Here is a 24,509-nt window from a genome sequence, read left to right on the forward strand (position 1 = left end):
GCGGTGCCAGGGCAGGCGGGGCCCGGCGCCCGCCCGCGCGGAGCCGATGAGTCCGGCCGGCCCGTGCGCGCCGGCAGGTGGGGGAGGCCGCAGGGCGCCGGGCTGGGGCTTCACCGCCGGCGCCGCCGAGCCCCCTGCGCCCCGGCCGCCCGCTCCGGAACAGGAGCTGCCGGCAGCTCCCGGCCCCCTTCCCCTCTCCCGTCTCCCGGAGGGGGGCAGGAACCAGGAGTGCTGGCCCGGGGCCGAGGCTGGCGCCGCTCCCGGCGCCGCTCCCGCCGGGGCAGCTCGGGAAAGGGGAAGCGGAGGGCACTGCTCCGCCGGCGGGAGGCTGCTTGGGGCCGGCAGCCGCTGCTGCGCCGGGCGGCAGGGCAGCGGAGCGCGGCTCCGCGCGTGGCCCACCGGCCGGCCCCGGCGCGCTGCGCTGGCGGGCCGCACCGCACCACGGGCCCCGCGCCGCCGGCGCCGCCCGGCCCAGCCCCAGCACGCGGAGCGCCCCAGCGCCCGCCGAGATGCCCGCCGCGGGGCCCGGCGCGAGGAGCGGCCAGTGCCAGCGCTGCGCGTGTGCATCGCGCCTGAGCGGGGCGGGTTCGTGTGCCCCGCGGCGGTCTGTGGCTCCGTGCCCCGGGGCGTGTAAGCGGGGGTGTATTCACGTGTGTTCGGGTGTTTCTATGTGTGTGTCCGCGCAGGTACGTGTGTGTGTGTGTCCGTGTGCACGTGTGTGTCTGTGTCCATGCGTCCACGTCACGGGGGGGTCTCTGCATGTGTGCCCGTGTCCGTGTGACCCAGTGTGTCTCCATGTGTCCAGGTATCTGTGTGTCCTGGTGTGTGTCCAGGTGTCCCTGTGTCTCGGTGTGTCCCTGTGGGTCTGTGTGTGTCCATGTCCCTGTATCACAGTGTGTGTCCGTGTGTCCCAGTCTGTCTGTATCCCTGTGTCCTGGTGTGTGTCTAGCGTGTGTCCAAGCGTCCCGGTGTGTGTCTGTGTCCCAATGTGTGTCCCTATGTCCCAGTGTGCGTCCACATCCCTATGTCCACATGTGCATCCATGTCCCTGTAGCCCACTGTGAGTCCATGTGTCCCAGTCTGTGTGTCCCTGTGTCCGTGTCCCTGTCCATGTGTCCCAGTCCGTGTCCCTATGTCCAGGTGTCCGAGTCCGTGTGTCCCTATGTCCGTGTGTCCCAGTCCATGTGACCCTGTGTCCGTGTGTGTGTCCCAGTCTGTGTGTCCCTGTGTCCGTATGTCCCCGTCTGTGTGTCCCTGTGTCCGTGTCCCAGTCCGTGTGTCCCTGTGTCTGTATGTCCCATTCTGTGTGTCCTTGTGTCCGTGTGTCCCAGTCCATGTGTCCCTATGTCCGTGTGTCCCCGTGTCCGTGTCCCCGTGTCCGTGTCCCCCACGCGCGCGGGGCCCCCGGCTGCCGCCGGCCGCCACAGCGGCGCCCCCTGGCGGCGCAGCCGCGCACCGCAGCGAGCCCGGCACGGGGTGGTGCGGGGAGGCGGGGCCCGAGCGGTGAGGGGGCGGGGCATGAGCGGCAGGTGAAGAGGCGGGTCTGGGAGGCGTGGCGGGAGCGGGGGCGTGGCTGGGAGGCGGGTCCGGTAGGTGGGGAGGCGTGGCCAGAAGACTTGAAGGCGTGGCCGCGGCGCGTGGCCGGGTCGCGCCGCAGCCCGCGGACTCCCGGGGCCGGGACGCGGGTTCGGGAGGCGCCGCAGCCCGCGGACTCCCGGGGCCGGGACGCGGGGCCGGGAGGTGCCACAGCCCGGGGGTCTCGCTCCCGGGGCCGGGACGCGCCGCAGCCCGGGGACTCCCGGGGGCTCTGGGAGGAGGTTGGGGGACCCCGAGGGGAGCTCGTCTGGGGGGCTGGGGCGGGGGGGGGAGGCCGGTTTGGGGCGAGGAGCCCCAGTTAGGGGGCGGGGGGGGGGGACGAGGGACCATGGCGGCGGGGCGGCCCCCGGCGAGGCGCGGCCAGGCAGCGGCGGAGGTGAGCGCCGGCCGCGGGGCTCCGCCGGGCGGCCTCCCTCCCCGCCCCGGGGCAGCGAGCGGGCGCGGTCCCGGCCCCGGCCCCGCGCTCTCCCAGCGCAGCGGGCCGAGCACAGGGCGCCTTCTCCCGGGCGAAGCGTTCGCCGCTTGCGCGGAGCCGCAGCGCGGGCGGCAGCCGTCCCGCTTACCGCCTCCGGCGCCGGAGCGGCCCGCGGCGCCCGCTCGCTGCTCCCGCCGAACTGCCGCGCCGGCACCGCCGGACCTGCGTCAAGGGGGAACGCCGGGGAGGGCTGAGCGGCCGCCCGAGCGGCCCCCGCGGCCCCGGTGTCCCCAAGCGGCCCCCGGCAGCCCCCGACGCCTCCTGGGTCTCCCGACGCCCCCTGGCCCCCCTGGGGCTCCCCGGGACCCCCAGCTCTCACCACGCAGCCTGCAGCCTCCGGTGCCGGAGGGAGCACGACGAGGGGCTGCTCTGCCTCGGGGGTGAGGGGAGGGGAGGGGAGAGCCGGGGAGGGCTGCTCTGGGGCCCGAGGCTCAGGGCGATGGGGCGGGAGGGAGCCGGGGGGCCCCGAGGGGAGCCCGTCTGGGGGGCTGGGGCGGCGGGGGGAGGCCGGTTTGGGGCGAGGAGCCCCAGTTAGGGGGCGGGGGGGGGGACGAGGGACCATGGCGTGGGGGCTCATGGAAGGGTCCTGCTGGGGGGCTGCGGGGAGGCTGGGGCACCCCAAAGGGAGCACGGGGCCTCTGGGGGGAGGTTGGGGGTCCCTGAGGGGAGACTGGGGGTCTCTGAGGGAAGGTTTGGGGTCCCTGAGGGGAGATTGGGTGTCTCTGAAGGGACATTGGGGTCTCTGAGGGGACATTGGGGTCTCTGAGGGGACATTGGGGGATCTGAGGGGACATTGGGTGTCTCTGAGGGAAGGTTTGGGGTCCCTGAGGGGAGATTGGGGGTCTCTGAAGGGATATTGGGGTCTCTGAGGGGACATTGGGGGATCTGAGGGGACATTGGGGGTCTCTGAGGGAAGGTTTGGGTCCCTGAAGGGATATTTTCTTTTTTCTGAGGGGAGGTTTAGGGTCTCTGAAGGGATATCAAAATCTCTGAGAGGATATTGGGGGTCCTTGAGGGGATATTGGGGTCCCTGAGGGGAGGTTTATGGTCTCTGAGAGGATATTGGGGGTCCCTGAGGGGGATATTGGGGTCCCTGAGGGGAAGTTTATGGTCTCTGAGAGGATATTGGGGGTCCCTGAGGGGGTGTTGGGGTCCCTGAAGGGATATGGAGATCTCTGAGAGGACATTGGGGGTCTCTGAGGGGATACTGGGGTCCTTGAGGAGAGGTTTGGGGTCTCTGTGAGGATATTGGGGTCCCTGAGGGGATATTGGGGTCCCTGAGGGGGTATGGAGATTTCTGAGAGGATATTGGGGGTCTCTGAGGGGAAATTGGGGTCCCTGAGGGGAGGTTTGGGGTCTCTGTGGGCATATTGGGATCCTTGAGGGGATATTGGGATCCCTGAGAGGATATTGGGGGTCCCTGAGAGGATATTGGGGGTCTCAGAGGGGATATCGGGGTCCCTGAGGGGAGGTTTGGGGTCCCTGACGGGATATTGGGATCCCTGAAGGGATATTAAGATCCCTGAGAGGATATTGGGGGTCTCTGAGGGGATGTTGGGGTCCCTGAAGGGAGGTTTGGGGTCCCTGTGGGCATATTGAAGTCCCTGAGGGGATATTGGGGTACCTGAGGGGAGGTTTGCAGTCTCTGAGGGGCTGTTGGGGTCCCTGAGGGGATACTGGGGTCCCTGAAGGGATATTGGGGTACCTGAGGGGATGTTGGGGTCTCTGTGGGGATATCGGGGGTCCCTGAGGGGATACTGGGGTACCTGAGGGGAGGTTTGCGGTCTCTGAGAGGATATTGGGGTCCCTGAGGGGATACTGGGGTCCCTGAAGGGATATTGGGGTACCTGAGGGGATGTTGGGGTCTCTGTGGGGATATCGGGGGTCCCTGAGGGGATACTGGGGTACCTGAGGGGAGGTTTGCGGTCTCTGAGAGGATATTGGGGTCCCTGAGGGGATATTGGGGTCCCTGAAGGGATATTGGGGTACCTGAGGGGATGTTGGGGTCTCTGTGGGGATATCGGGGGTCCCTGAGGGGATAATGGGGTACCTGAGGGGAGGTTTGCGGTCTCTGAGAGGATATCGGGGGTCCCTGAGGGGATATAGGGGTCCCTGAGAGGAGGTTTGCGGTCCCTGAGGGGGGTTCAGGGCGCTCCGAGTGGAGGCAGCCCGGGGGGGCGGGGCCAGCGCGCTGCGCGTTCTGATTGGCTCGGGCTCCCCCTTCCCGCCAGAACACCGCCCCCCTCCCCCCCCCGAGGACGCGCCGACCGTTGCTCCCAACGGCCACAAGGGGGCGGGAGGGAGGGCGCAGCGCGCGACATCTGCCCGCGCTCTCATTGGCTCCCGGCCTCGGCGGCGGGAAGGGCTCAGCCAATGGGAGCGCTGGCTGCCGCGGCGTGGGCGGGCCCGGCTCTGAGGGCAGAGGCGCGGCCATGGCGGCGGGCGCCTGTGAGGGTCGCGGCGGCGCCTCGGGGGTGGAGGGTGGGGAGGGACAGGGCAGGCCTGGAGGGGGACCGGGGCGAGGGCTGTGTGTGGATGTGGGGGGTGCTCGGTGAGGCGGGCGCCTCCCTTCTGGGCTGGCGCCATCCGGGCCGCAGCGGCTGCTGTGGGCAGGGTCCGAGCTGGGGCTCCAGGGGCCCTGGGGTCCCCGGCGTCCGGTGTCGGCACAGCCGAACCTGCCTCCTTCCCCACAGCTGTGCAGCGTGTCTCGGACGCCGGGGACAGGAAGGGCCCCAAGGGAGCCCTGAGTCATTACCTGACGGCCCCATTCGACCCCCGCTTCCCCAATGCCAACCAGACCCGCAACTGCTTCCAGAACTATCTAGGTGAGTCTCGGGATGCTAAAGGATCTCTAAATGTGCCTGGAGAGTCAGCATTTGGGGGGGGGGGGAAATCATCCTGTCCGGAGTGATGGGGGGCCTGACCCCTTGCTGGTGCCCCCGCAGACTATCACCGCTGCATGAAGACACTGACGGCAAAGCACCGGGATGTCACCCCGTGTCTCTGGTACTTCCGGGTCTTCAAGTCCATCTGCCCCACTTTCTGGGTAGGTAGCGCAGGGCCCGGGGGGAGCTTGGGCCTGGGAAGCCTGCGTTGCCGTTCCTCCGGCTCCCCTTGGCTCCATGAGCTGGGCCCGCTCTTCCCCAAGCGCCTGCATCCGAGCTGGTGCCCTTGGGCAGACCTGTGTGTCTTCCTCCCAGATCCAGCGTTGGGACGAGCAGCGGGAAGAAGGGACCTTCCCCGGCAGGATCTAGGCCTGGGCGCCAGCCGGACTGAGCGACCCCAGGCATCCCTGCGGCATCCCTGACTCCAACCTCCTTCCCCGCCACGGGAACATCCGTGCTCGCCACTGCCTCACAATAAACCGCCTGTGTCCCGTCCCTGCCGCGTCCGTGTGTGCTGCCCTCCGCCTGGCCGGTGGCCAGCCCTGCCGCTCCTCGCCCTCGAGCGGGGTGGCCTCAGCGCCGCCCGCGCACGTGCCGGCTGCCCCCCTTCGCCGCCGGCTGGCCGTGGGCCCGCTTCCCTCCCTGCCCCGGCCAGGCCTCCCCGTGGGCCCCCTCCCAGCCCCCCAGCCGGTGCTCGGCGCCGCTTCCTGGCCTGGCTCGCCCTTTCCTGTCCCCCCTGCGCCGCGCCGGGCCGGCCCTGCGAAGGGAAGTCCTTGCTTAGTGACCCTGCCGGAGCCGAGCTGGAGGCGCGGAGACAAAGAACGGCCGCGGAGCCGTGAGGCAGGCCACGGGACGGGGGCTCTCTCCAGCTCCGGGAGACCATGGGACAGCGCCGGGAGCCCCCGCACCACCGCTGAGCGCGGGCACGGCCGGCACAGCAAGGGATTCGCCGCGAGACTGGGTAACGCCCGCCGTTCCGACCCCGTTCCGAGCCGGGGCCTCGTCCCCTTCCCCCCCGCGGGGGGACCGAGGGCGTCCTGGCGCCGGCAGCCCCTCCTGTGCGGCCCCCCCGACGCCGCCCCGATTTCTCCGGGCACTGGGAGTCCCTCCCGGCGGGCGCCCGGTCGCCGTCACCCCGCTCGCGCCGGCGGGGCAGCGGGAGCCCCGGACCCGGGCTGCCGCCTGCCCCGCGCCGCCGACCCTTCCCCGTGCCCGCAGGAGCCGCCCGCCCCGGCGCCATGTTCCCGGAGGAGCGCAAGGAGGGCAGCCCCCGCTTCGGGAAGCTCCACTTCCCCGTCGGCCTCTGGATCAACTCGCCCAAGAAGCGCCTGGCCAAGATGAGCCGCCGCTGGCCCAGCGTCGGCTCCGTCAAGTAAGAGCACCGGCGGCCCCGAGCCCCACGGCGGCGGCGGCCCCGAGCCCCACGGCGGCCCCGAGCCCCGCGGCGGCTCTGAGCCCGTGGTGGTGGCGGCCCCGAGCCCCATGGCGGCTCTGAGCCCGCAATGGCAGCAGCGCTGAGCCCCACGGCGGCGGCGGCCCTGAGCCCCATGGCAGCCCCAAGCCCCACGGTGGCTCTGAGCCTGTGACGGCAACGGCCCCGAGCCCCACAGCGCCTTTGAGCCTGTGGTGATGGCAGCCTCGAGCCCCACGGCGGCTCCAAGCCTGTGGCAGCAGCCGTCCCGAGCCCCACAGTGGCTCTGAGCCCCGCAGCAGTGGCCCCGAGCCCTGCGGCGGCTCCGAGCCCGTGGCAGTAGCGGCCCCGAGCCCCACGGCAGCAGTCCCGAGCCCCACGGTGGCGGCCTCGAGCCCCACGGCAGCGGCAGCCCCCGCATGCCCCTCGTCTGCCGCCCGCCCCAGGTCCACCTCGTCGGACACGGCCAGCCGCAGCAGCGAGACGGTGGAGCTGCGGCCCCCCGGCAAGAGCAAGGCGGCGCGGCACAAGCGCCTCTCCAACCTCTTCCACCGCAGCGGCGGCGCCGGCGGCGGCACCGGCGTGGGGGCGGCCGGCGGCGGCGGCGGCGGGCGCTGGGCCAGCGAGAAGAAGCTGGCGGAGCTGGCGGCCCCGGTGCCCGAGGAGCTGGCGGAGCTCTGCGGGCCGCGCCAGCCGCCCGGCATCCTCAAGATCTTCGGCGGCGACATCTCGCGCGGCGCCAACTACAAGAGCGTCCTGGCGACGCCGCGCTCCACCGCCCGGCAGCTGGTGCGCGAGGCGCTGGAGCGCTACGGGCTGGCGCCCGAGGAGGGGCCGCCCGACGACTACGTGCTGTGCGACGTGGTGGGCCGGGCGGCGGGGCCCGGCGGCGCCTGGCAGGCCGAGCACCTGCGGCCCGTGGGCGACGCCGAGCGGCCCCTGGTGCTGCAGGACGTCTGGCAGCCCAAGGCCGGCTGCTCGCGGCGCTTCGAGATCCGCCGACGGCAGGAGGTGGAGCGCGCCTGCGAGGCCGAGGACGAGGAGCCCGCCGGTGAGGCCCGCGCCGTGCCGTGCCGCGCCGCGCCGTGCCGCGCCGCGCCGTGCCGCTCACCCTCCCTCTCCGCCCCCCACCCCGGCAGGCGCCGAGGCGCAGGGCCGGCGGCTGCAGAAGAGCCGCTCGCGGGCGGCCTCGGGGGGCCCGGCGCCGCCCAAGGAGCGCGCCGACAACCTCTCGCTGCGGCGCAGCATCAGCGACATGAACCTCAGCGCCAAGAAGCGGCGGGAGCGCAAGACGGTGCTGAGCGTGGCGGGGGGCGAGGCGGGGCCGCCCCCCACCGCCGCTCCCGCCGCCACCCCCGCTGCCGAGGAGCCGGCGGCCGAGCCCGGCGGCGGCGGCGCCGAGGAGCCGGCCGACGGCCTGGAGCAGCTCTCGCAGTGCCTCATCCGGCCGCCCAGCCGCCACCCCTACTTCCTGCTGCTGCAGGGCTACGACCCCCAGGTGAGCAGGGTTGGGGAGGTGGGGGGGGGGGAGCGGCCCCCCGGCGCTGTGGGGCGGGAACGGGGGGGCGCACGTGGCCGCCCCCACCGCGCCGCGGCCCCCTCCTCCTCCTCCTCCTCACGCCCCCGCCCCGCCGGCGCAGGACTTCGTCGTCTACGTGATGACGCGGCCGCGGCACGTCTTCGGGCGGCCCGAGCGCCGGGGGCCGCCCGAGAAGGGGGGCGGCGGCGGCGTGGACACCTTCCTCGACGCCCCCGACATCCTGCCGCGGCACTGCCTGGTGCGGGCGGGCGAGCCGGCGCTGGTGCGGCCCTTCCGCGGCGCCGCCGTCACGCACAACGGGGCCCCGCTGCTGCGCCAGGCGCCCCTGGGCCCCGGCGACCTCCTGGGCCTGGGCCAGCACTTCCTGCTGGTGTACAAGGACCCGCGGGCCGGGCCGGCGCCGCCCCCCGCCTGGCTGCCCCGCGCCGGCCCCGCGCCGGGCCTGGCCGGCGCGCTGGGCTGCCCCGGCTGCGGGCGCTCGCCGCAGGAGCGCCACGAGGCCGTGCGCGCCTACGTGGAGAGCCGGCGGGCCGAGCTGCGCTTCCGGCCGCAGGAGGAGGAGGCGCTGCTGCGGGAGATCCTGCGGCTGGCCGACGGCGGCGGCGGCGGCGGCGGCGCGGCGCTGGCGCCCGCCTTCCTGCTGGGGCTCTGCCTCGAGCACTCGGCCCGCGCCCTCGAGCCGGCCCACTTCCCCGCGCTGCTGGCCCGCGTCGCCCAGCTCGTCAAGGAGGCCGTCTGGGTGAGGAGGCGTGCCGCGCCGCGCCGTGCTCTGCCGTGCCGTGCCGCGCTGCGCTGTGCTGCACCGTGCCGCGCCGCGCCGTGCTCTGCCATGCCGTGCCGCGCCGTGCCGCGCTGCGCTGTGCTGCACTGTGCCGCGCCGCGCCGTGCTCTGCCGTGCCGTGCCGCGCCGTGCCGCGCTGCGCTGTGCTGCACCGTGCCGCGCCGCGCCGTGCTCTGCCATGCCGTGCCGCGCCGTGCCGCGCTGCGCTGTGCTGCACCGTGCCGCGCCGCGCCGTGCTCTGCCGTGCCGTGCCGCGCCGCGCCGCGCTGCGCTGTGCTGCACCGTGCCGCGCCGCGCCGTGCTCTGCCGTGCCGTGCCGCGCCGTGCCGCGCTGCGCTGTGCTGCACCGTGCCGTGCCACGCCGTGCTGTGCCACACCGCGCTGCACTGTGCCGTGCTGCGCTGTGCTGTGCCGTACCACGCCGTGCCATGCTGCACCGTGCCGTGCCACGCCGTGCTGTGCCGTGCTGTGCTGTGCCATGCCGTGCCGTGCCGTGCCGTGCTGCACCATGCCATGCTGCACCGTGCCATTCTGTGCCACGCTCTGCTGCGCCGTGCTGTGCTGCACCATGCCGTGCCATGCTGCAGCGTGCCGTGCCATGCTGTGCCATGCTGTGCTGTGCCATGCCGTGCCATGCTGTACCGTGCTGCACCACGCCATGCTGCACCGTGCCATTCTGTGCCACGCTCTGCTGCACTGCACTGTGCCGTGCCGCGCCACGCTGTGCCATGCTGTGCCGCGCCGTGGTGCACACGCCATGCTGCACCGTGCCGTGCCGTGCCGTGCCGTGCCGCGCCGTGCCGCTCTCACCCCTTCCCCCGCTTCTGCCCCGCAGGAGAAGATCAAGGAGATCGGGGAGCGGCAGCCGGAGACGTGAGTGTCCCCGGGGGGGCGGGGGCGGGCGGGGGCGGCCCTCGTGCCCCACCCCCCGGCCCCCGCAGCCGGGGGGACGTGTGGGCCCCCCGGGGCTGCAGCGGTGCCCCATCCCCACGCTGTGGGGCGCGGCACTGACCCGGGCCTCATCCCCCATGGGTGCCGTAGGGCTCGGCACTGACCCCTCCCCGTGCTTTGGGGCGCTGCGCTGACCCGTGCCCCATGGGTGCCGCGGGGCGTGGTGCTGACCCCTCCCCACGCCGTGGGGCGCGGCGGTGCCCTGTGGGTGCCATGGGGCGCGCCGGTGCTCTGTCCCCATGCCGTGGGGCACGGCGCTGACCCCTCCCCGCGCCGTGGGGCGCGGCGGTGCCCCGTCCCCGCGCCGTGGGGCGCGGCGGTGCCCTGTGGGTGCCGTGGGGCGCGCCGGTGCTCTGTCCCCGTGCCATGGGGCACGGCGGTGCCCCCGTCCCCATGCCGTGGGGCGCGGCGCTGACCCCTCCCGCGCCGTGGGGCGTGGCAGTGCCCCGTCCCCGTGCCGTGGGGCGTGGCGGTGCCCCGTCCCCGTGCCGTGGGGCGCGGCGGTGCCCTGTGGGTGCCATGGGGCGCGCCAGTGCTCTGTCCCCATGCCGTGGGGCACGGCGCTGACCCCTCCCCGCGCCGTGGGGCGTGGCGGTGCCCCGTCCCCGTGCCGTGGGGCGCGGCGGTGCCCTGTGGGTGCCATGGGGCGCGCCGGTGCTCTGTCCCCATGCCGTGGGGCACGGCGCTGACCCCTCCCGCGCCGTGGGGCGCGGCGGTGCCCCGTCCCCGTGCCGTGGGGCGCGGCGGTGCCCTGTGGGTGCCGTGGGGCACGGCGCTGACCCCTCCCGCGCCGTGGGGCGCGGCGGTGCCCCGTCCCCGTGCCGTGGGGCGCGGCGGTGCCCTGTGGGCGCCGTGGGGCGCGGCGCTGACCCCTCCCCGCCCGCCCCGCCCCACAGCGAGCCCGAGGCGGGGGCCGAGGCGCCGGGCGCGGCCGAGGTGGCGGCCGAGCTGCGGCCGCTGGTGCTGTGGCTGGCGAACGCCACGGAGCTGCTGAACCTGGCGCAGGGCCGCGTGCTGGAGCTGGAGCGGGAGCTCGAGCCGGAGCCCGAGGGTGAGCGGGCGCCGCGGGGCGGGCGGGGAGCCGAGGCGGGCGGGCGGGCGGGCGGACGGCCAGACAGACAGAGGGACGAACAGGGGGACAGGCGGATGGACGGGCGGCGGGGTGGGTGGACGGACAGGTGGACGGACGGGGGGCAGGTGGACGGATGGGGGGCAGGCGGACGGACGGGTGGACGGACGGGTGGATGGACAGGTGGACGGGCAGACAGACAGATGGACAGACGGGGACAGGCGGACGGACGGGCGGGGGGGCAGGTGGATGGACAGGTGGACGGACGGGGGGACAGGTGGACGGACGGGCGGGCGGACGGACGGACAGGCAGACAGGCGGACGGACGGACAGACAGGCGGACAGGCGGACGGACGGGTGGATGGACAGGCGGGCGGACGGGTGGACGGACGGGTGGATGGACAGGTGGACGAGCAGACAGATGGACAGACGGGGACAGGCGGACGGACGGGCGGGGGGGCAGGTGGACGGACGGGCGGACGGACGGGCGGACGGACGGACGGACGGGCAGATAGGCGGACGGACGGACAGACAGGTGACAGGCGGACGGATGGGTGGATGGACGGGTGGGTGGGGGTGGACGGACAGGCGGGTGGACGGGTGGACGGACGGACGCATGGGGGGACAGGCGGATAGACGGGTGGATGGACGGGTGGATGGACGGGTGGACGGCCGGCCGGACGGGTGGGCGGCCGGCCGGACAGACGGACGGCAGCTCCGCGGCCCGCAGGCCCCGGCCCGGCGGCGGCGGCGGCGCTGCCCGGCGACCTGGAGGCCTGCGACGAGGCGCTGGCGGCGCTCGACGAGGTCATCATGTCGACCTTCCAGCAGTGCGTCTACTACCTGACCAAGGTGCGCCCCGCCCGCGGCCACGCCCCGCGGCCACGCCCCGCCCGCGGCCACGCCCCGCCCCGCCCCACAGCGCCACGCCCCGCCGCGCCACGCCCCGCCCGCGGCCACGCCCCGCCGCGCCACGCCCCGCCCCACGGCGCGCGACCTGCGGCACGCAACCCGCCCCGCGGCACGCAACCCACGGCACGCAACCCGCCGCCCCCCACGCGAAACACGACCCCGCCCCGCCGCCCCGCCCCACGGCGCGTGACCCACAACACGCAACCCCGCCCCACCACCCCGCCCCACGCTGCCCACCACCGCGGCACCCGCCCCCAGCACCACCCCACAGCACCCGCCCCACAGCGCAGCCCCATGCCGCCCCGCTGCCCCAGCGCCCACCCCCAGCACCACCCCACGGCACCCACCCCACGACGCAGCCCCACGCTGCCCGCTGCCCCGGCGCCCACCCCCAGCACCACCCCACGGCACCCGCCCCACAGCGCAGCCCCACGCTGCCCGCTGCCCCGGCGCCCACCCCCAGCACCACCCCACAGCACCCGCCCCACAGCGCAGCCCCACGCCGCCCCGCTGCCCCGGCGCCCACCCCCAGCACCACCCCACGGCACCCGCCCCACAGCGCAGCCCCACGCTGCCCGCTGCCCCGGCGCCCACCCCCAGCACCACCCCACAGCACCCGCCCCACAGCGCAGCCCCACGCCGCCCCGCTGCCCCGGCGCCCACCCCCAGCACCACCCCACAGCACCCGCCCCACAGCGCAGCCCCATGCCGCCCCGCTGCCCCGGCGCCCACCCCCAGCACCACCCCACAGCACCCACCCCACGACGCAGCCCCACGCTGCCCGCTGCCCCGGCGCCCACCCCCAGCACCACCCCACGGCACCCGCCCCACAGCGCAGCCCCATGCCACTCCGCTGCCCTGGCGCCCACCCCCAGCACCACCCCACGGCACCCGCCCCACGCCGCAGCCCCCCGCCGCCCCTCGGCCCGGGCGCCCGGCGCCGGCCGACGCGCTGCCGCCCGCCCCGCAGACGCTGTACTCGGCGCTGCCGGCGCTGCTGGACAGCAACCCGTTCTCGGGGGCGGGCGAGCCGAGCGCGGCGCCGGACCTGGGCGCCATGCCGCCGGCGCTGCGGCCCGCCCTCGCCCTCTACGGCGCCGCCCTGCAGCTCGGCCGCGACTGCCAGCTGCACCCGGCGCTCGTCTCGCAGACCTTCGGCTACCTCTTCTTCTTCTCCAACGCCTCCCTCTTCAACACGCTCATGGAGCGAGGTGGGCGGCGCCCGGGCAGGGCGGGGGGCGCCGGGGCCCTCCGCGCGGCGGGGGGGGGCTGGGACCCCCCCCCCAGAGTGGGGCGCGACTGGGACCCCTCCCCAGAGTGGGGGGCGCCGGGGCCCTCCGCACAGCGGGGGGGGGGGCGCGACTGGGACCTCTGCACGGCAGGGGGGCGACTGGGACCCCCCCCCAGAGTGGGGGGCACCAGGCCCCTCCGCACGGCGGGGGGGGCAACTGGGACCCCCCCCAGAGCGGGGGCTGACGGAGCCCTCCGCACGGCGGGGGGGCGACTGGGGCACCCTGGACGTCTGGGCCCCCTCCTGCCACCGGACAGGACAGGGGGACACAGCAGGACGCCTGGGCCCCCTCCACCCGGACACCTGGGCCCCTCCTGCTGCAGGATGGGGGGGCGGCACCCCGTATGCCTGGGCCCCTCCTGCCACCGGACAGGACAGGGGGACACAGCAGGACGCCTGGGCCCCCTCCACCCGGACACCTGGGCCCCTCCTGCTGCAGGATGGGGGGGGCGGCACCCCGGATGCCTGGGCCCCTCCTGCCACAGGACAGGACAGGGGGACACAGCAGGACGCCTGGGCCCCCTCCGCCTGGACGCCTGGGCCCCTTCCTGCTGCAGCCCGCGGTGGGGGGGGCACCCCGGCCACCCGGGTCCCCCCACAGAGCGCGGCAACCTGGCGAGGGAGGGGTGGGGGGGTCCCGGACGCCTGGGCCCCAGCCCCGCCGGGCGCCCCCTCCCCACCCCGGCCCCCCCCCCCCCCAGCTTCCTCCCATTGTCCGAGCCGGACGCGCGCAGGAAGCTGCTGGTTTCCTGCGGGAAGCGGCCGGAGTGTGGGGGGGGCAGGATGGCAGGGGAGGGGGGCGGGGGGGGGAGGCGAGGGGGGGGCGCAGCCCCCCGCCCCGCTCACCCCCCCCCCCCGCCCCCCCAGGCTCCGCCGGCCCCTTCTTCCAGTGGTCGCGGGCCGTGCGGGTCCGCACGAACCTGGACCTGGTGCTGGACTGGCTGCAGGGCGTGGGGCTGGGCGACATCGCCGCCGAGTTCTTCCGCAAGCTCTCGGCCACCGCCAACCTGCTCTGCACCCCCAAGAGCAGCCTCAGCAAGGTGGGGGACCCCGCGCGGCCCCCCCGCCCCGCCCCACCCCGCCGCCGGCCCCCCATCGCCCGCCGCTGACCCCCCGTCCCCCCCCCCCCGCAGGCCACCTGGGCCCGGCTGCGCGGCGAGTACCCGGCGCTGACGCCGGCGCAGCTGCACCACGTGCTCAGCCACTACCAGCTGGGGCCGGGCCGCGGCCGCCCCGAGGGCTGGAGCCCCCCGGCCGAGGAGCGCGAGCAGATCGCCGCCGGTGAGCCCCCCGCCCCCCGCGCCCCGCCGGCCCGGCCCTCACCCCTGCCAGCGCCCCCCCCCCAACCCCCCCCGTCTCCCCGCGCCAGGCGACATCTTCGAGAGCTTCACGGAGCACCCGCCGCTGATCCTGCCGGGCGAGGGCTTCCGGCTGCGCCCCGGCGAGGCGGTGAGCGACGAGGCGCTGCACCGGCACCTCTGCCGCCTGCGCCGCTTCCTCTGCGACCTGGAGCAGGGCTCGCTGCCCGCCAACCAGCGGGCCGCCTACGGCCTCGAGGGCGCCGCCTGACGCCGGGGGGCCGCCGGGCGCCCCGGGGGGCAACCGGGCACCCTGAGGGGCCGACGGGCGCCCCGAGGGACCGCCGGGCACCCCAAGGGGCAACCGGGCGCCCCGAGGGGCTGACGGGCACCCCGAGGGGCCGACAGCTGCTCCGAGGGACCGCCGGGCACCCAAAGGGGCAACCGGGCACCCTGAGGGGCTGACAGCTGCTCTGAGGGACCGCCGGGCACCCAAAGGGGCAACCGGGCACCCTGAGGGGCTGACAGCTGCTCCGAGGGACCGCCGGGCACCCAAAGGGGCAACCGGGCACCCTGAGGGACCGTCGGGCGCCCCGAGGGGCTGACGGCTGCTCCGAGGGACCGCCGGGCACCCCAAGGGGCAACCGGGCACCCTGAGGGGCTGACGGGCACCCCGAGGGGCTGACAGCTGCTCCGAGGGACCGCCGGGCACCCAAAGGGGCAACCGGGCACCCCGAGGGGCCGACAGCTGCTCTGAGGGACCGCCGGGCACCCAAAGGGGCAACCGGGCACCCTGAGGGGCTGACAGCTGCTCCGAGGGACCGCCGGGCACCCCAAGGGGCAACCGGGCACCCTGAGGGACCGTCGGGCGCCCCGAGGGGCTGACGGCTGCTCCGAGGGACCGCCGGGCACCCAAAGGGACAACCGGGCACCCTGAGGGACCGACAGGCACCCCGAGGGGCAACCAGCTGCTCCGAGGGACCGCCGGGCACCCCAAGGGGCAACCGGGCACCCTGAGGGACTGCCGGGCACCCCGAGGGGCAACCGGCTGCTCCAAGGGACAACCGGCTGCCCCGAGGGACTGTTGGGCACCCTGAGGGACAACCACACACTCCAAGGGACAACCGGGCACCTCAAGGGGCAACCGGCTGCTCTGAGGGACAACTAGGTATCCCCAGGGACAACCGGGCACTCCAAGGGATCACCAGGCGCCCCGACTGACAACCAGGCGCCCCGAGGGACAGCCGGCCACCCCCAAGGGACCACCAGTCACCTTAAGCAACAGTCAGCTGCCCCAAAGGACCACCGGTCACTTGGAGGGACCGCCAGCCGCCCCGAGGGACAGTGAGCCACCCCCAGGGACAGCCGGCCGCCCCGAGGGACAGTCGGACGCCTTGAGGGACAGTGAGCCACCCCCAGGAACAGCCGGCCGCCCCGAGGGACAGTCGGACGCCTTGAGGCACCGCCGGACATCCGCACTGGAGTGCTGACCGCTGCAAGGGACAGGCAGCCGCGCCTGGGGGGACCGCCGGAGCCCGGGGGGACCGCCGGAGGCCCCGAGGGACCACCGGACACCCCCAGGGACCACCGGACACCTTGAGGGACCACCGGAGGCTCCGAGGGTCCCCTGGCCACCCCCGGGGGCCACTGGCCACCAAAAGGGACCACTGCCCCCCCCCAATAAAGAGCCCGGCCCGGCCGGCTGCCCGGACGCCTGGGTCCTCGCTGGGGGGGGGGGCTGGCACACGCCTGGCACACGCGTGTGTGGGGCTGGGGGGGTCTGAGCTGCCCCCTCCCCCCGGGGGCGGTGGGGCTCCACCCCCCCGGGCAGATGGACAGACCGACATGGCCAGGGACATGGGGGGGGGGACACCCTGTGTCTGCGCCCCCCAAGAAGCCCCCCCGGCCCGGCCCCCCTCGGCGCACGGCGGCCCCCGCCCCCCCCCCCTCCAGAGCCGCCCCTGGGCTGGGGGGCCGCGGGGGGGGGGGCAGTAAAGGCCCTTCACACCCCACCTGCCCCCAGCTCCCTCGGCACTGGGGAAACTGGGGTGTGTGTGTGGAGGGCCCAGGCGTCCGGGGGGCCCAGGCGTCCGGGGGGCTCAGCAGGTCCCTTTATTGCGGTGGGGGGGGGCCCGGGGGGCTCCCGCCGTCCCCGGAGCCGCCGCGGCGGCGCAGGCAGGCCCTGCGGGGGGGGGGGGGGAGTGGGCGGGGCTGCGGCAGCCAGGTCACGCCCACAGCCCGGCGGCCACGCCCACGGAGCCGGGAGACGCGCGGCGGGGGGTGTTTCGTCACCGAGCCCCACCCCCCACCCGTCTGGCCACGCCCACACGGGCGGGCACTGTGCGGCCGGGGGCGTGTCGTCCTCAAGCCCCGCCCCCACCCGCCTGGACACGCCCACATAGGGGACGGATACTTCATGTGGGCGTGGCTGAGGGGAGAGGGGCGTGTCTAGCGGGGGCGTGTCCCCCCCAGGCCCCGCCCCCCCCATCCCCGCTCACCAGGCGGCGGCGGCGGCGGCGGCGGCAGCGCCGAAGCCGGAAGCGGCGGCGGCGGCGGCGGCGGCCGGGGCGGGCGCGGGCGCGGGGCGGGCGCGGGGCGGCGGGGCCGGGGGGCGCCAGCGGGGCTCCGCCGCCGTCACTGCGGGCCGGGCCGGGCCGGGGTCAGCCCGGGACGCCGAGGCCCCCCGGGACACCCCCGGCCCCCCCCCCCCGGCCCCGGGCGCCGCCGCCGCGGACCTGTGACGGCGAAGCGGAGCTCGGAGCAGAGCTCGCCGCGCGGGTTGCGCATCTCGCAGCGGTAGCGGCCCGAGTCGTTGCCCGTCACCTGCTTCCGCACCAGGAAGGGGTCCGGGCCGGCCACGAGCCGCTGCTCCCCCGGCGGCGCCGCCTGCGGGGGCCGGAGGGTCGGGGGGGGCCGGTCCCCCGGGGGTGGGGCCCGGTCCCGCGGGGGGGTGTCCCCGTCCCGGGGGGTCCGGGTTCCTGATGGGAGGGGCCGGTCCCCGGGGGGGGTGTCCCGGTCCCCGGGGGGGTGTCCCGGTTCCCTGATGGGGGTCACACTCCGCGGGGGAGGTCCCGCTCCCCGATGGGGGATCCCGCTCCCTGATGGGGGGGCCGATCCCGGGGGTGTCCTGCTCCCGGGGGGCAGGTCCCGCTCCCCGGGGGGGGGGGGGGGTCCCATTCCCCGGGTCCCCCGGCCCGGCCCTACCCGGTAGAAGACATAGGTCTTGGTGCCGTGGGCGGCCCGGTGCCAGCCCAGGCTGCAGTCCAGGATCAGCTCCTCGTCCTCCGCCACCGAGAGCCGCCGCTCTGCCGGGGGGGGGGAGCAGGGTCGCCATCCCCTGACTCCCCCAAACTGCCCCCCAGGACTCCCCAAACTGCCCCCCGGGACCCCCCTAAACTGCCTCCTCCAGGACCCCCCCAAACTGTCCCCTGGGACTTCCTGAACTGCCCTCTGGGCCCCCCCCCGAACTGCCCCCCAGGACCCCCCCAACTGCTCCTCCAGGACCCCCCTAAACTGCCCCCCAGGACCGCCCAACCTGCCCCTCTGTCCCCCCCGATCCTGCCCCCCAGGTCCCCTGATCCTGCCCCCCGGAAACCCTGCGATCCTGTCCCGTGGGACCCCCCCGGCCGCCCGCAGCCCCCCCGGCCCCACTCACCGCCGCAGAGCAACCCCCGGGTGCAGGAGTAGAGGGAGGCGTTGCAGGACCAGCAGTCGATCCAGACCTGCTCCATGCGCCCTGCGCGGGGCCCACGGCGAGGGCAGGGGGGCTCGGAGGACGGGGCGCGACCCCCGCTGACGCTGCCCCCCCACCCTGCGCCCACCACTCACCACAGCTATTGGGGCAAAACACTGCAAGGGGAGAAAAAGGGGGGTGAGCGGGCAATGGGGCCTCGCGGGGGTCCGGGGCGGGGTCGGGGTCTCGCCTTCGCTCTGGAAGCGCCGCATGAGCTGCTCGAAGTGGTCCTTGACCTCCTGCAGCGCCCAGTAGAGCTCGTTGAAGACCCGCTCGTCTGGGGGGGGGGGGAGCGGCCCCGTGAGCGCCTGCTGACCCCCACCGTTAGGTTCCAGAGTCAACGCCCCAAGGCGGTGGGAGGTGGGGGGGCGGACGCGCCGTCACCTTGGTAGTTTTGCTCCATGACGCGTCCCACGGTCCGGCGGAAGTGGGTGGAGGCTTCGAGCAGCGTGTTCTCGTCTTGGGGGGGGGGCAGAGGGTTTTGGGTGGGGGTTCGGGGCGCGGAGGGCAGGGGGGCACGGGGGGGGGGGCCTCACCGATGACGCCCATGAAGGTGTCGGGGTGCCGGGGCAGGGTGGCGAGGCCGCGCAGGCCGCGGCGCAGCAGGGCGGCCACGCGGGCCCGCAGCTCGGGCTGCCGCGGCAGCGCCCGCTCCAGGTAGGGCCCGGCCAGGGCGCCCAGGGCCCGCGCCGCCCCCGGCTCGCAGAGCAGGCACCCGCCGGCCGCCGCCGCCAGCGCCAGCACCGCCGCCAGCGCCCGCATCCTCCGCCCGGCAACCGGGGCGGGGCCGCGCGGGACGCGCCCGCGCAGGCCACGCCCCCCCGGAACGCCCCCCTGCAGGCCACGCCCCCTGCAGGGCCCTGCTGCTAGGCCACGCCCCCGGGTGGATTCCGGCAAGGCCACGCCCCCCATCAGGGACCCCTGGCTGTGCTACGCCCCCTGTTAGGCCACGCCCCCTTCTAAGCCACGCCCCTTCAAGAGACCTCCCCTCCTAGGCCACGCCTCCAGCGGGGGGGCTCCCACCAGGCCACGCCCTCAGCTCCCCCCACTTGGCCACGCCCCCCCCCGTAGCACCCTGTCTGTGGTGACATCATTGCTAACCTGTTTCCACAGTGACAGCCGGGTTGCTATGGTTACGGGGGTGGGGGCAGGGTGACTGCCCCCCTCCCCCACCCCACTAACTTTTTTCCATGGTAACGGGCAGGCCAGGGCGATGCTCTGGGTTCTGGAGGTCCAGCTCTCTATGGTCTGGATTCTGGAGGACCAGGTATCTATGGTTTGGGGCCTGGAGGACTGGATCTCTATGGTTTGGGGCCTGGAGGACCAGGTCACTATGGTCTGGGTTCTGGAGGACCAGGTCTCTATGGTCTGAGTTCTGGAGGACCAGGTCTCTATGGTCTGGGTTCTGGAGGTCCAGATCTCTATGGTTTGGGGCCTGGAGGACCAGGTCTCTATGGTTTGGGGCCATGGAGGGGCACGGTAAGGGGGCAGCGAGGGGGGAGGTCGCTGTCTCCATGGTGACGGGTCAGGGGTCACCGCAGGCTGTCTCCATGGTAACTGGCTGGGGGGTCCCACAGTGATATGGGGGGGTGGTGACACCGGGGGGACCGAGGCGCCCGGGCCCCTCCCCCACCCCACCCGCGCGTTAAAGACACAAACTGCCGCTGGCCCTTTAAGGGGGCTGCTGACATCACCACCGCCGCCCCCTCCTCTGATTGGTGGAGCCGCCGCTAGGGGCGTGGCCTTGAGACCCCTCCCGCTAATACGGCCGCCTCGGCTGCTGACAGGCTCCCGGGGAGCATGTCCCGCCCCTCACTGTCTCTGATTGGCCAGCGCTCCGCAGGGGGCGGGGCTTAGGCAGGCCAAGGTGAAGGGGGGGGTGGAGGTGTTGCTGCTGCTCACTGATTGGGTGGAACCGCAGCAGGGGCGTGGCCAGATGGGTGGGGCGGGAGCGGCGCCTTTTGATTGGCCGCGAGCGGGAGGAGGAAGGGGCGGAGCCTGGGGGGGGCGCCTCGGAGCCCGGCGGGCGGGGGGAGCTGATTGGCTGCGGCCGGAGGTCACGGAGCACAGGTGGGGGGGTCAGAGGTCACGGGGGGGGACACGCGTGTGTGTCACGGTGCACACGTGTGTGCGGGGCGGGGGGGGCGACCCTGTGTGAGGCCGCGTGCGTCGGGCGGCCCGTGTGTGCGAGCAGACAGGTCCCACGCGTGTGCGGGGCGGGTCACGCGTGTGGGACAGGGCACGCGCGTACGAGGCAGGTCACGAGTGTGCGGGCGGGTCACGCGTGTGCGGGGCGGGTCACGCGTGTGGGACAGGGCACGCGCGTACAAGGCAGGTCACGAGTGTGCGGGGCAGGACGTGTGTGTGGGGCGGGTCACACGTGTGCGGGGCGGGTCACGCGTGTGGGACAGGGCACGCGCGTACGAGGCAGGTCACGAGTGTGCGGGGCAGGACGTGTGTGTGGGGCGGGTCACGGCGTGTGCAGGGCGGGTCACGCGTGTGGGACAGGGCACGCGCGTACGAGGCAGGTCACGAGTGTGCGGGGCAGGACATGTGTGTGCGGAGCGGGTCACGCGTGTGCAGGGCGGGTCACACGTGTGGGACAGGGCACGCGTGTACAAGGGACGTCACAAGTGTGCGGGGCGGGTCATTTGTGTGGGGCAGCTCATGCGTGTGTGGGGCAGGCCACGTGTGTGCGAAGCAGTTCACTCTTGCACGGGACCGTTCCCGCGCGTACGTGGGGCGGCTCACGCGTACATGGGCGGCTCACACGTGTGTGTGGCGGCTCACATGTACGTGGGGCGGCTCACACGTGTGTGCGGGGCGGCTCCCACGTGTGTGGGGCAGCTCACATGTACGTGGGGCGGCTCATGCGTACATGGGGCGGCTCACGTGCGTGTGCGGGGCGGCTCACACGTGTGTGGGACGGCTCACATGTACGTGGGGCACTTCACACGTGTGTGCGGGGCGGCTCCCACGTGTGTGGGGCAGCTCACATGTACGTGGGGCGCTCATGCGTACGTGGGGCGGCTCACGTGCGTGTGCGGGGTGGCTCCACACGTGTGTGCGGGGCGGCTCCCGCATGGGGGGCGGCCCCCGTGTGTGTGCGGGGCGGCTCGCACACGCGTGTGCCTCACGCGCGCCGGCGCTCGCAGGGCGGCCATGGCCGGGGCCCGGCTGGGCAAGGTGGCGCCGGGCAGCAGCATCCTCTTCTCTGCGACATGCAGGAGCGCTTCCGCCCCAGCGTCGCCTTCTTCCCCCAGATCGTCGCCGTCGCCGCCCGCCTGCTCCAGGTACCGGGGGCCCAGGCGTCCGGGAGCCCGGAACCCCCCTCCCGTCCCCAACTCCCCCCCCCGGGACCCAGGTGTCCGGGAGCCTGGCACCCCCCAGGGCCCAGGCGTCCTGGAGCCCAGAACCCCCCCCCATCCCCCCCCCCCCCCCCATGGCCCAGGCGTCCGGGAGCCTGACAGCCCTCTGACCCATCCGTTGGGGCCCAGGCGTCCCGCTGTGCTCTGGGGGGGCCCCGGCGTCCGGGCGGCTCGGCGAGGGGCCCCGGCGTCCGGGCGGCCCCTCTCCTGCCCCCTGCGCCCCGGGGGGGCCCCGGCGCCCGGGCGGCTCAATGAGGGGCCCCGGCGTCCGGGCGGCCCCTCTCCTGCCCCCTGCGCCCCGGGGGGGCCCCGGCGCCCGGGCGGCTCAATGAGGGCCCCGGCGTCCGGGCGGCCCCTCTCCTGCCCCCTGCGCCCCGGGGGGGCCCCAGCGTCCAGGCGGCTCGGCGAGGGGCCCCGGCGTCGGGCGGCCCCTCTCCTGCCCCCTGCGCCCCGGGGGGCCCCGGCGCCCGGGCGGCGCGGCGGGCAGTGACGGGCGCCCGCAGGCGTGCCGGGAGCTGGGGGTGCCGGCGGTGGTGACGGAGCAGCACCCGCGGGCGCTGGCCCCACGGTGCCCGAGCTGGGCGCCCACGACCTGCCCAAGCACCCCAAGACCTGCTTCAGCATGGTGGTGCCGGCCGTGGAGGCCGAGCTGCGGGCCGGCCCGGCCTCGCCTCCGTCCTGCTCTGCGGCATCGAGACGCAGGCCTGCATCCTGGTGCGCGCCCGGGGGGGGCTGGGGGGCCGGGGCACGGCGGCCGCGGGGCTGGGGGGCCAGTGGCCAGGGGGGTGGAGGGGCTGGGGGCAGCGGCGGGGGCCTGGGGGCTGGGGGCAGCGGCCGGGGGGCTGGGGAGGGGCCCAGGTGGCCGGGGGGCTGGAGGGGCCTGGCGGCTGGGGGGGGCTGGGGGGCAGCGGCCGGGGGGCTGGGGGAGGGCCCAGGTGGCCGGGGGGCTGGAGGGGGCCTGGCGGCTGGGGGGGGGCTGGGGGGCAGCGGCCGGGGGGCTGGGGAGAGGCCCAGGTGGCCGGGGGCTGGGGGGGGCCAGGCGGCCGGGGGCTGGAGGGGGCCTGGCGGCTGGGGGGGGCTGAGGGGCAGCGGCCGGGGGCTGGGGAGGGGCCCAGGTGGCCGGGGGGGGCCTGGCGGCTGGGGGGGCTTGGGGGTGCAGCGGCCGGGGGCTGGGAAGGGGCCCAGGCGGCTGGGGGGCTGGAGGGGCCTGGCGGCTGGGGGGGGGCTGGGGGGCAGCGGCCGGGGGGCTGGGGAGGGGCCAGGTGGCCGGGGGGCTGGGGAGGGGTCCAGGCGGCTGGGGGGTCTGGGGGGGGACAGCAGCAGGGGGGGGCTCGCAAGGGGCCCCGGTGGCTGGGGGGGGGCTGGGGAGGGGCCTCCAGTGTCTGGTGGGGGGCTGGAGAGGGGCCCAGGGCGTCCGGGCGCTTGGGAAGGGCCCAGGCGTCCGAGGGTTATTGGGGGAGGGCCCAGGAGTCCGGGTGACCCCCGTGGGGAGAGGGCAGGGACCCAGGCGGTCCGGGGAGGGGGGGAGGGGGTTGCTCAGGGGAGGGCCCCGGCGTCCGGGAGGGGCCCCGGCGGGTGCAGTGCCCGTGGGGGGGGAGGGGCGGGGTCACCCGGACGCCTGGGCCCCTGGCGCAGCGTCGGTGCCCCCCCCTCCCCCCCCAGAGCACGGCGCTGGACCTGCTGGAGCGGGGCCTGGATGTGCACGTCGTGGTGGACGCCTGCTCGTCCGCAGGTGGGGCGGGGCCGCCGGGGGCGGGGCTGGAGGTTGGGCGGGGCCGCCGGGGGCGGGGCTGGAGGTGGCGGGGCCGCCGGTGGGGCGGGGCTGCCGGGGGGCGGGGCTGGAGGTGGGGCAGGGGCCACCGGGGGGCAGGGCTGGAGTTGGGGCGGGGCTGGAGGTGGGGTGGGGCTGCTGGGGGGCGGGGCTGGAGGTGGGGCGGGGCTGCTGGAGCGGGGCTGATTCGGGGTGGGGCAGCCATGGGGTGGGGCCAGCCGTGGGGCAGAGCCGGAGGTGGGGCAGGGCTGGCTGTGGGGTGGGGCCACTGTGGGGCGGGGCTGGCCGTAGGGCAGGGACACTTTGGGGCGGAGACACCACAGGATGCCGCCCACTGTGGGGCAGGGCCGATTGTGGGGCGGGGCCGGTTGTGGGGCGGGGCTGGCCGTGGGGGTGGGGAGGCCGTGGGGCGGGGAGCCGTGGGTTGGGGGGTGTCCGGAGGGTGGGGCGCACCGTGGGGCGGGTCAGGGCGGGGCGGGGCGGCGGCGGTGGGGCGGGGCGGTGGGCGGGGCGGTGGGGCGCGGCCGTGGGGCGGGGCGGTGGGGCGGGGCGGACGGGGTGGCGGCGGTGGGCGGGGCGGCGGGGCGGGGCGGGGCGGTGGGGCGCGGCCGTGGGGCGGGGCGGTGGGGCGGGGCGGCGGGGCGCGGCCGTGGGGCGGGGCCGTGGGGCGGGGCCGTGGGGCGCGGCCGTGGGCGGGGCGGTGGGGCAGGGCCGTGGGGCGCGGCCGTGGGGCGGGGCGGTGGGGCGGGGCCGAGGGGCGGGGCCGTGGGGCGGGGCGGTGGGGCGGGGTGGTGGGCGGGGCGGGACGGGGTGGCGGCGGTGGGGCGGGGCGGTGGGGCAGGGCCGTGGGGCAGGGCGGTGGGGCGGGGCGGTGGGGCGGGGCGGGACGGGGTGGCGGCTGGTGGGGCGGGGCGGTGGAGCAGGGCCGTGGGGCGGGGCGGTGGGGCGGGGCGGTGGGGCGGGGCGGGACGGGGTGGCGGCGGTGGGGCGGGGCCGTGGGGCGCGGCCGTGGGGCGGGGCGGTGGGGCGCGGCCGTGGGGCGGGGCCGTGGGGCGGGGCCGTGGGGCGCGGCCGTGGGGCGGGGCGGTGGGGCGGGGCCGAGGGCAGGGCCGTGGGGCGGGGCGGTGGGGCGGGGCCGTGGGGCGGGGCGGTGGGGCGGGGCGGTGGGGCGCTGACCCCCGCGGCGCAGCCAGCTCGAGCGGCTCGTGGCCCTGGGCCGCCTGCGCCAGAGCGGCGCCTTCCTGGGCACCTGCGAGAGCCTCGTGCTGCAGCTGCTGCGCGACGCCGCCCACCCCCGCTTCCGCCAGGTCCGCCCCGCCCCCGGGAGGCCACGCCCCCCGCCGCCACGCCCCCTAGAGGCCACGCCCCCGGGATGCCGCCCCTGGAGGCCACGCCCCCCGGCAGGCAGCGGCCCCCTAGAGGCCTCAC

The 24,509-nt window shown here is 76.0% G+C and overlaps 4 protein-coding genes across 6 annotated transcripts; 3 read left to right on the forward strand and 1 right to left on the reverse strand.

The window, feature by feature from the left end:
- The first annotated feature begins 1,924 nt into the window (after window positions 1-1,924).
- LOC134154269 (uncharacterized) lies at window positions 1,925-5,451 on the forward strand. The gene is made up of 5 exons (XM_062601017.1): window positions 1,925-1,972; window positions 2,244-2,451; window positions 4,765-4,896; window positions 5,017-5,117; window positions 5,272-5,451. Exons 1-5 carry the CDS (start codon window positions 1,925-1,927, stop codon window positions 5,323-5,325), a joined length of 543 nt encoding a protein of 180 aa, XP_062457001.1. The 3' UTR covers window positions 5,326-5,451.
- Window positions 5,452-5,749: 298 nt separating this feature from the next.
- On the forward strand, window positions 5,750-14,565 carry RASIP1 (Ras interacting protein 1). Of its 3 annotated transcripts, XM_062601016.1 has the most exons (12): window positions 5,750-5,917; window positions 6,175-6,328; window positions 6,814-7,418; window positions 7,507-7,865; window positions 8,008-8,646; window positions 9,524-9,561; window positions 10,536-10,690; window positions 11,439-11,560; window positions 12,591-12,831; window positions 13,779-13,951; window positions 14,045-14,192; window positions 14,281-14,565. In XM_062601016.1, the coding sequence occupies exons 2-12, from the start codon at window positions 6,195-6,197 to the stop codon at window positions 14,478-14,480; spliced, it is 2,814 nt and encodes a 937-aa protein (XP_062457000.1). In that variant the 5' UTR covers window positions 5,750-5,917; window positions 6,175-6,194; the 3' UTR covers window positions 14,481-14,565. The 3 variants fall into 3 exon arrangements, with proteins under 3 accessions (XP_062457000.1, XP_062456998.1, XP_062456999.1); XM_062601014.1 differs by lacking the exon at window positions 14,281-14,565 and having other exon boundaries at window positions 12,591-13,951; window positions 14,045-14,175; XM_062601015.1 differs by lacking the exon at window positions 14,281-14,565 and having other exon boundaries at window positions 12,771-13,951; window positions 14,045-14,175.
- Window positions 14,566-16,623: 2,058 nt separating this feature from the next.
- Window positions 16,624-18,704, reverse strand: IZUMO1 (izumo sperm-oocyte fusion 1). Its single transcript, XM_062601018.1, has 8 exons — window positions 18,479-18,704; window positions 18,327-18,401; window positions 18,133-18,219; window positions 18,038-18,058; window positions 17,865-17,945; window positions 17,414-17,514; window positions 16,945-17,095; window positions 16,624-16,637 (listed from the first exon to the last, which is right to left on the reverse strand). The coding sequence occupies exons 1-8, from the start codon at window positions 18,702-18,704 to the stop codon at window positions 16,624-16,626; spliced, it is 756 nt and encodes a 251-aa protein (XP_062457002.1).
- Window positions 18,705-20,039: 1,335 nt separating this feature from the next.
- On the forward strand, window positions 20,040-24,485 carry ISOC2 (isochorismatase domain containing 2; the record flags this gene model as incomplete). Its single annotated transcript, XM_062601019.1, is given in 8 exon segments — window positions 20,040-20,196; window positions 21,098-21,153; window positions 21,156-21,235; window positions 21,814-21,859; window positions 21,862-21,960; window positions 21,963-22,024; window positions 22,973-23,038; window positions 24,266-24,485. Coding segments are annotated over 7 exon segments (622 nt in total), but the record flags the coding sequence as incomplete, so codon positions are not given.
- Between the last annotated feature and the right edge of the window lie 24 nt (window positions 24,486-24,509).

The sequence above is a fragment of the Rhea pennata genome, unplaced genomic scaffold (assembly GCF_028389875.1).
Source record: "Rhea pennata isolate bPtePen1 unplaced genomic scaffold, bPtePen1.pri scaffold_189, whole genome shotgun sequence".
NCBI classification, from domain to species: domain Eukaryota; kingdom Metazoa; phylum Chordata; class Aves; order Rheiformes; family Rheidae; genus Rhea; species Rhea pennata.

What these genes read in the sequence shown, in the direction of transcription:
- RASIP1 (XM_062601014.1), top strand. Translation starts at nt 6,195, where the DNA reads ATGTTCCCGGAGGAGCGCAAGGAGGGCAGCCCCCGCTTCGGGAAGCTC. An exon ending in TCGTCAAGGAGGCCGTCTGG is followed by an intron (nt 8,647 to 9,523) that starts GTGAGGAGGCGT and finishes TCTGCCCCGCAG; the next exon opens with GAGAAGATCAAGGAGATCGG. An exon ending in GGGGAGCGGCAGCCGGAGAC is followed by an intron (nt 9,562 to 10,535) that starts GTGAGTGTCCCC and finishes CCCGCCCCACAG; the next exon opens with CGAGCCCGAGGCGGGGGCCG.
- LOC134154269 (XM_062601017.1), top strand. Translation starts at nt 1,925, where the DNA reads ATGGCGGCGGGGCGGCCCCCGGCGAGGCGCGGCCAGGCAGCGGCGGAG. An exon ending in GCGGCCAGGCAGCGGCGGAG is followed by an intron (nt 1,973 to 2,243) that starts GTGAGCGCCGGC and finishes ACCTGCGTCAAG; the next exon opens with GGGGAACGCCGGGGAGGGCT. An exon ending in CTGCTTCCAGAACTATCTAG is followed by an intron (nt 4,897 to 5,016) that starts GTGAGTCTCGGG and finishes GTGCCCCCGCAG; the next exon opens with ACTATCACCGCTGCATGAAG.
- IZUMO1 (XM_062601018.1), bottom strand. Translation starts at nt 18,704, where the DNA reads ATGCGGGCGCTGGCGGCGGTGCTGGCGCTGGCGGCGGCGGCCGGCGGG. An exon ending in CACCTTCATGGGCGTCATCG is followed by an intron (nt 18,402 to 18,478) that starts GTGAGGCCCCCC and finishes CCCCCCCCCAAG; the next exon opens with ACGAGAACACGCTGCTCGAA. An exon ending in CCGGGGGTTGCTCTGCGGCG is followed by an intron (nt 17,515 to 17,864) that starts GTGAGTGGGGCC and finishes CCCCCCCGGCAG; the next exon opens with AGCGGCGGCTCTCGGTGGCG.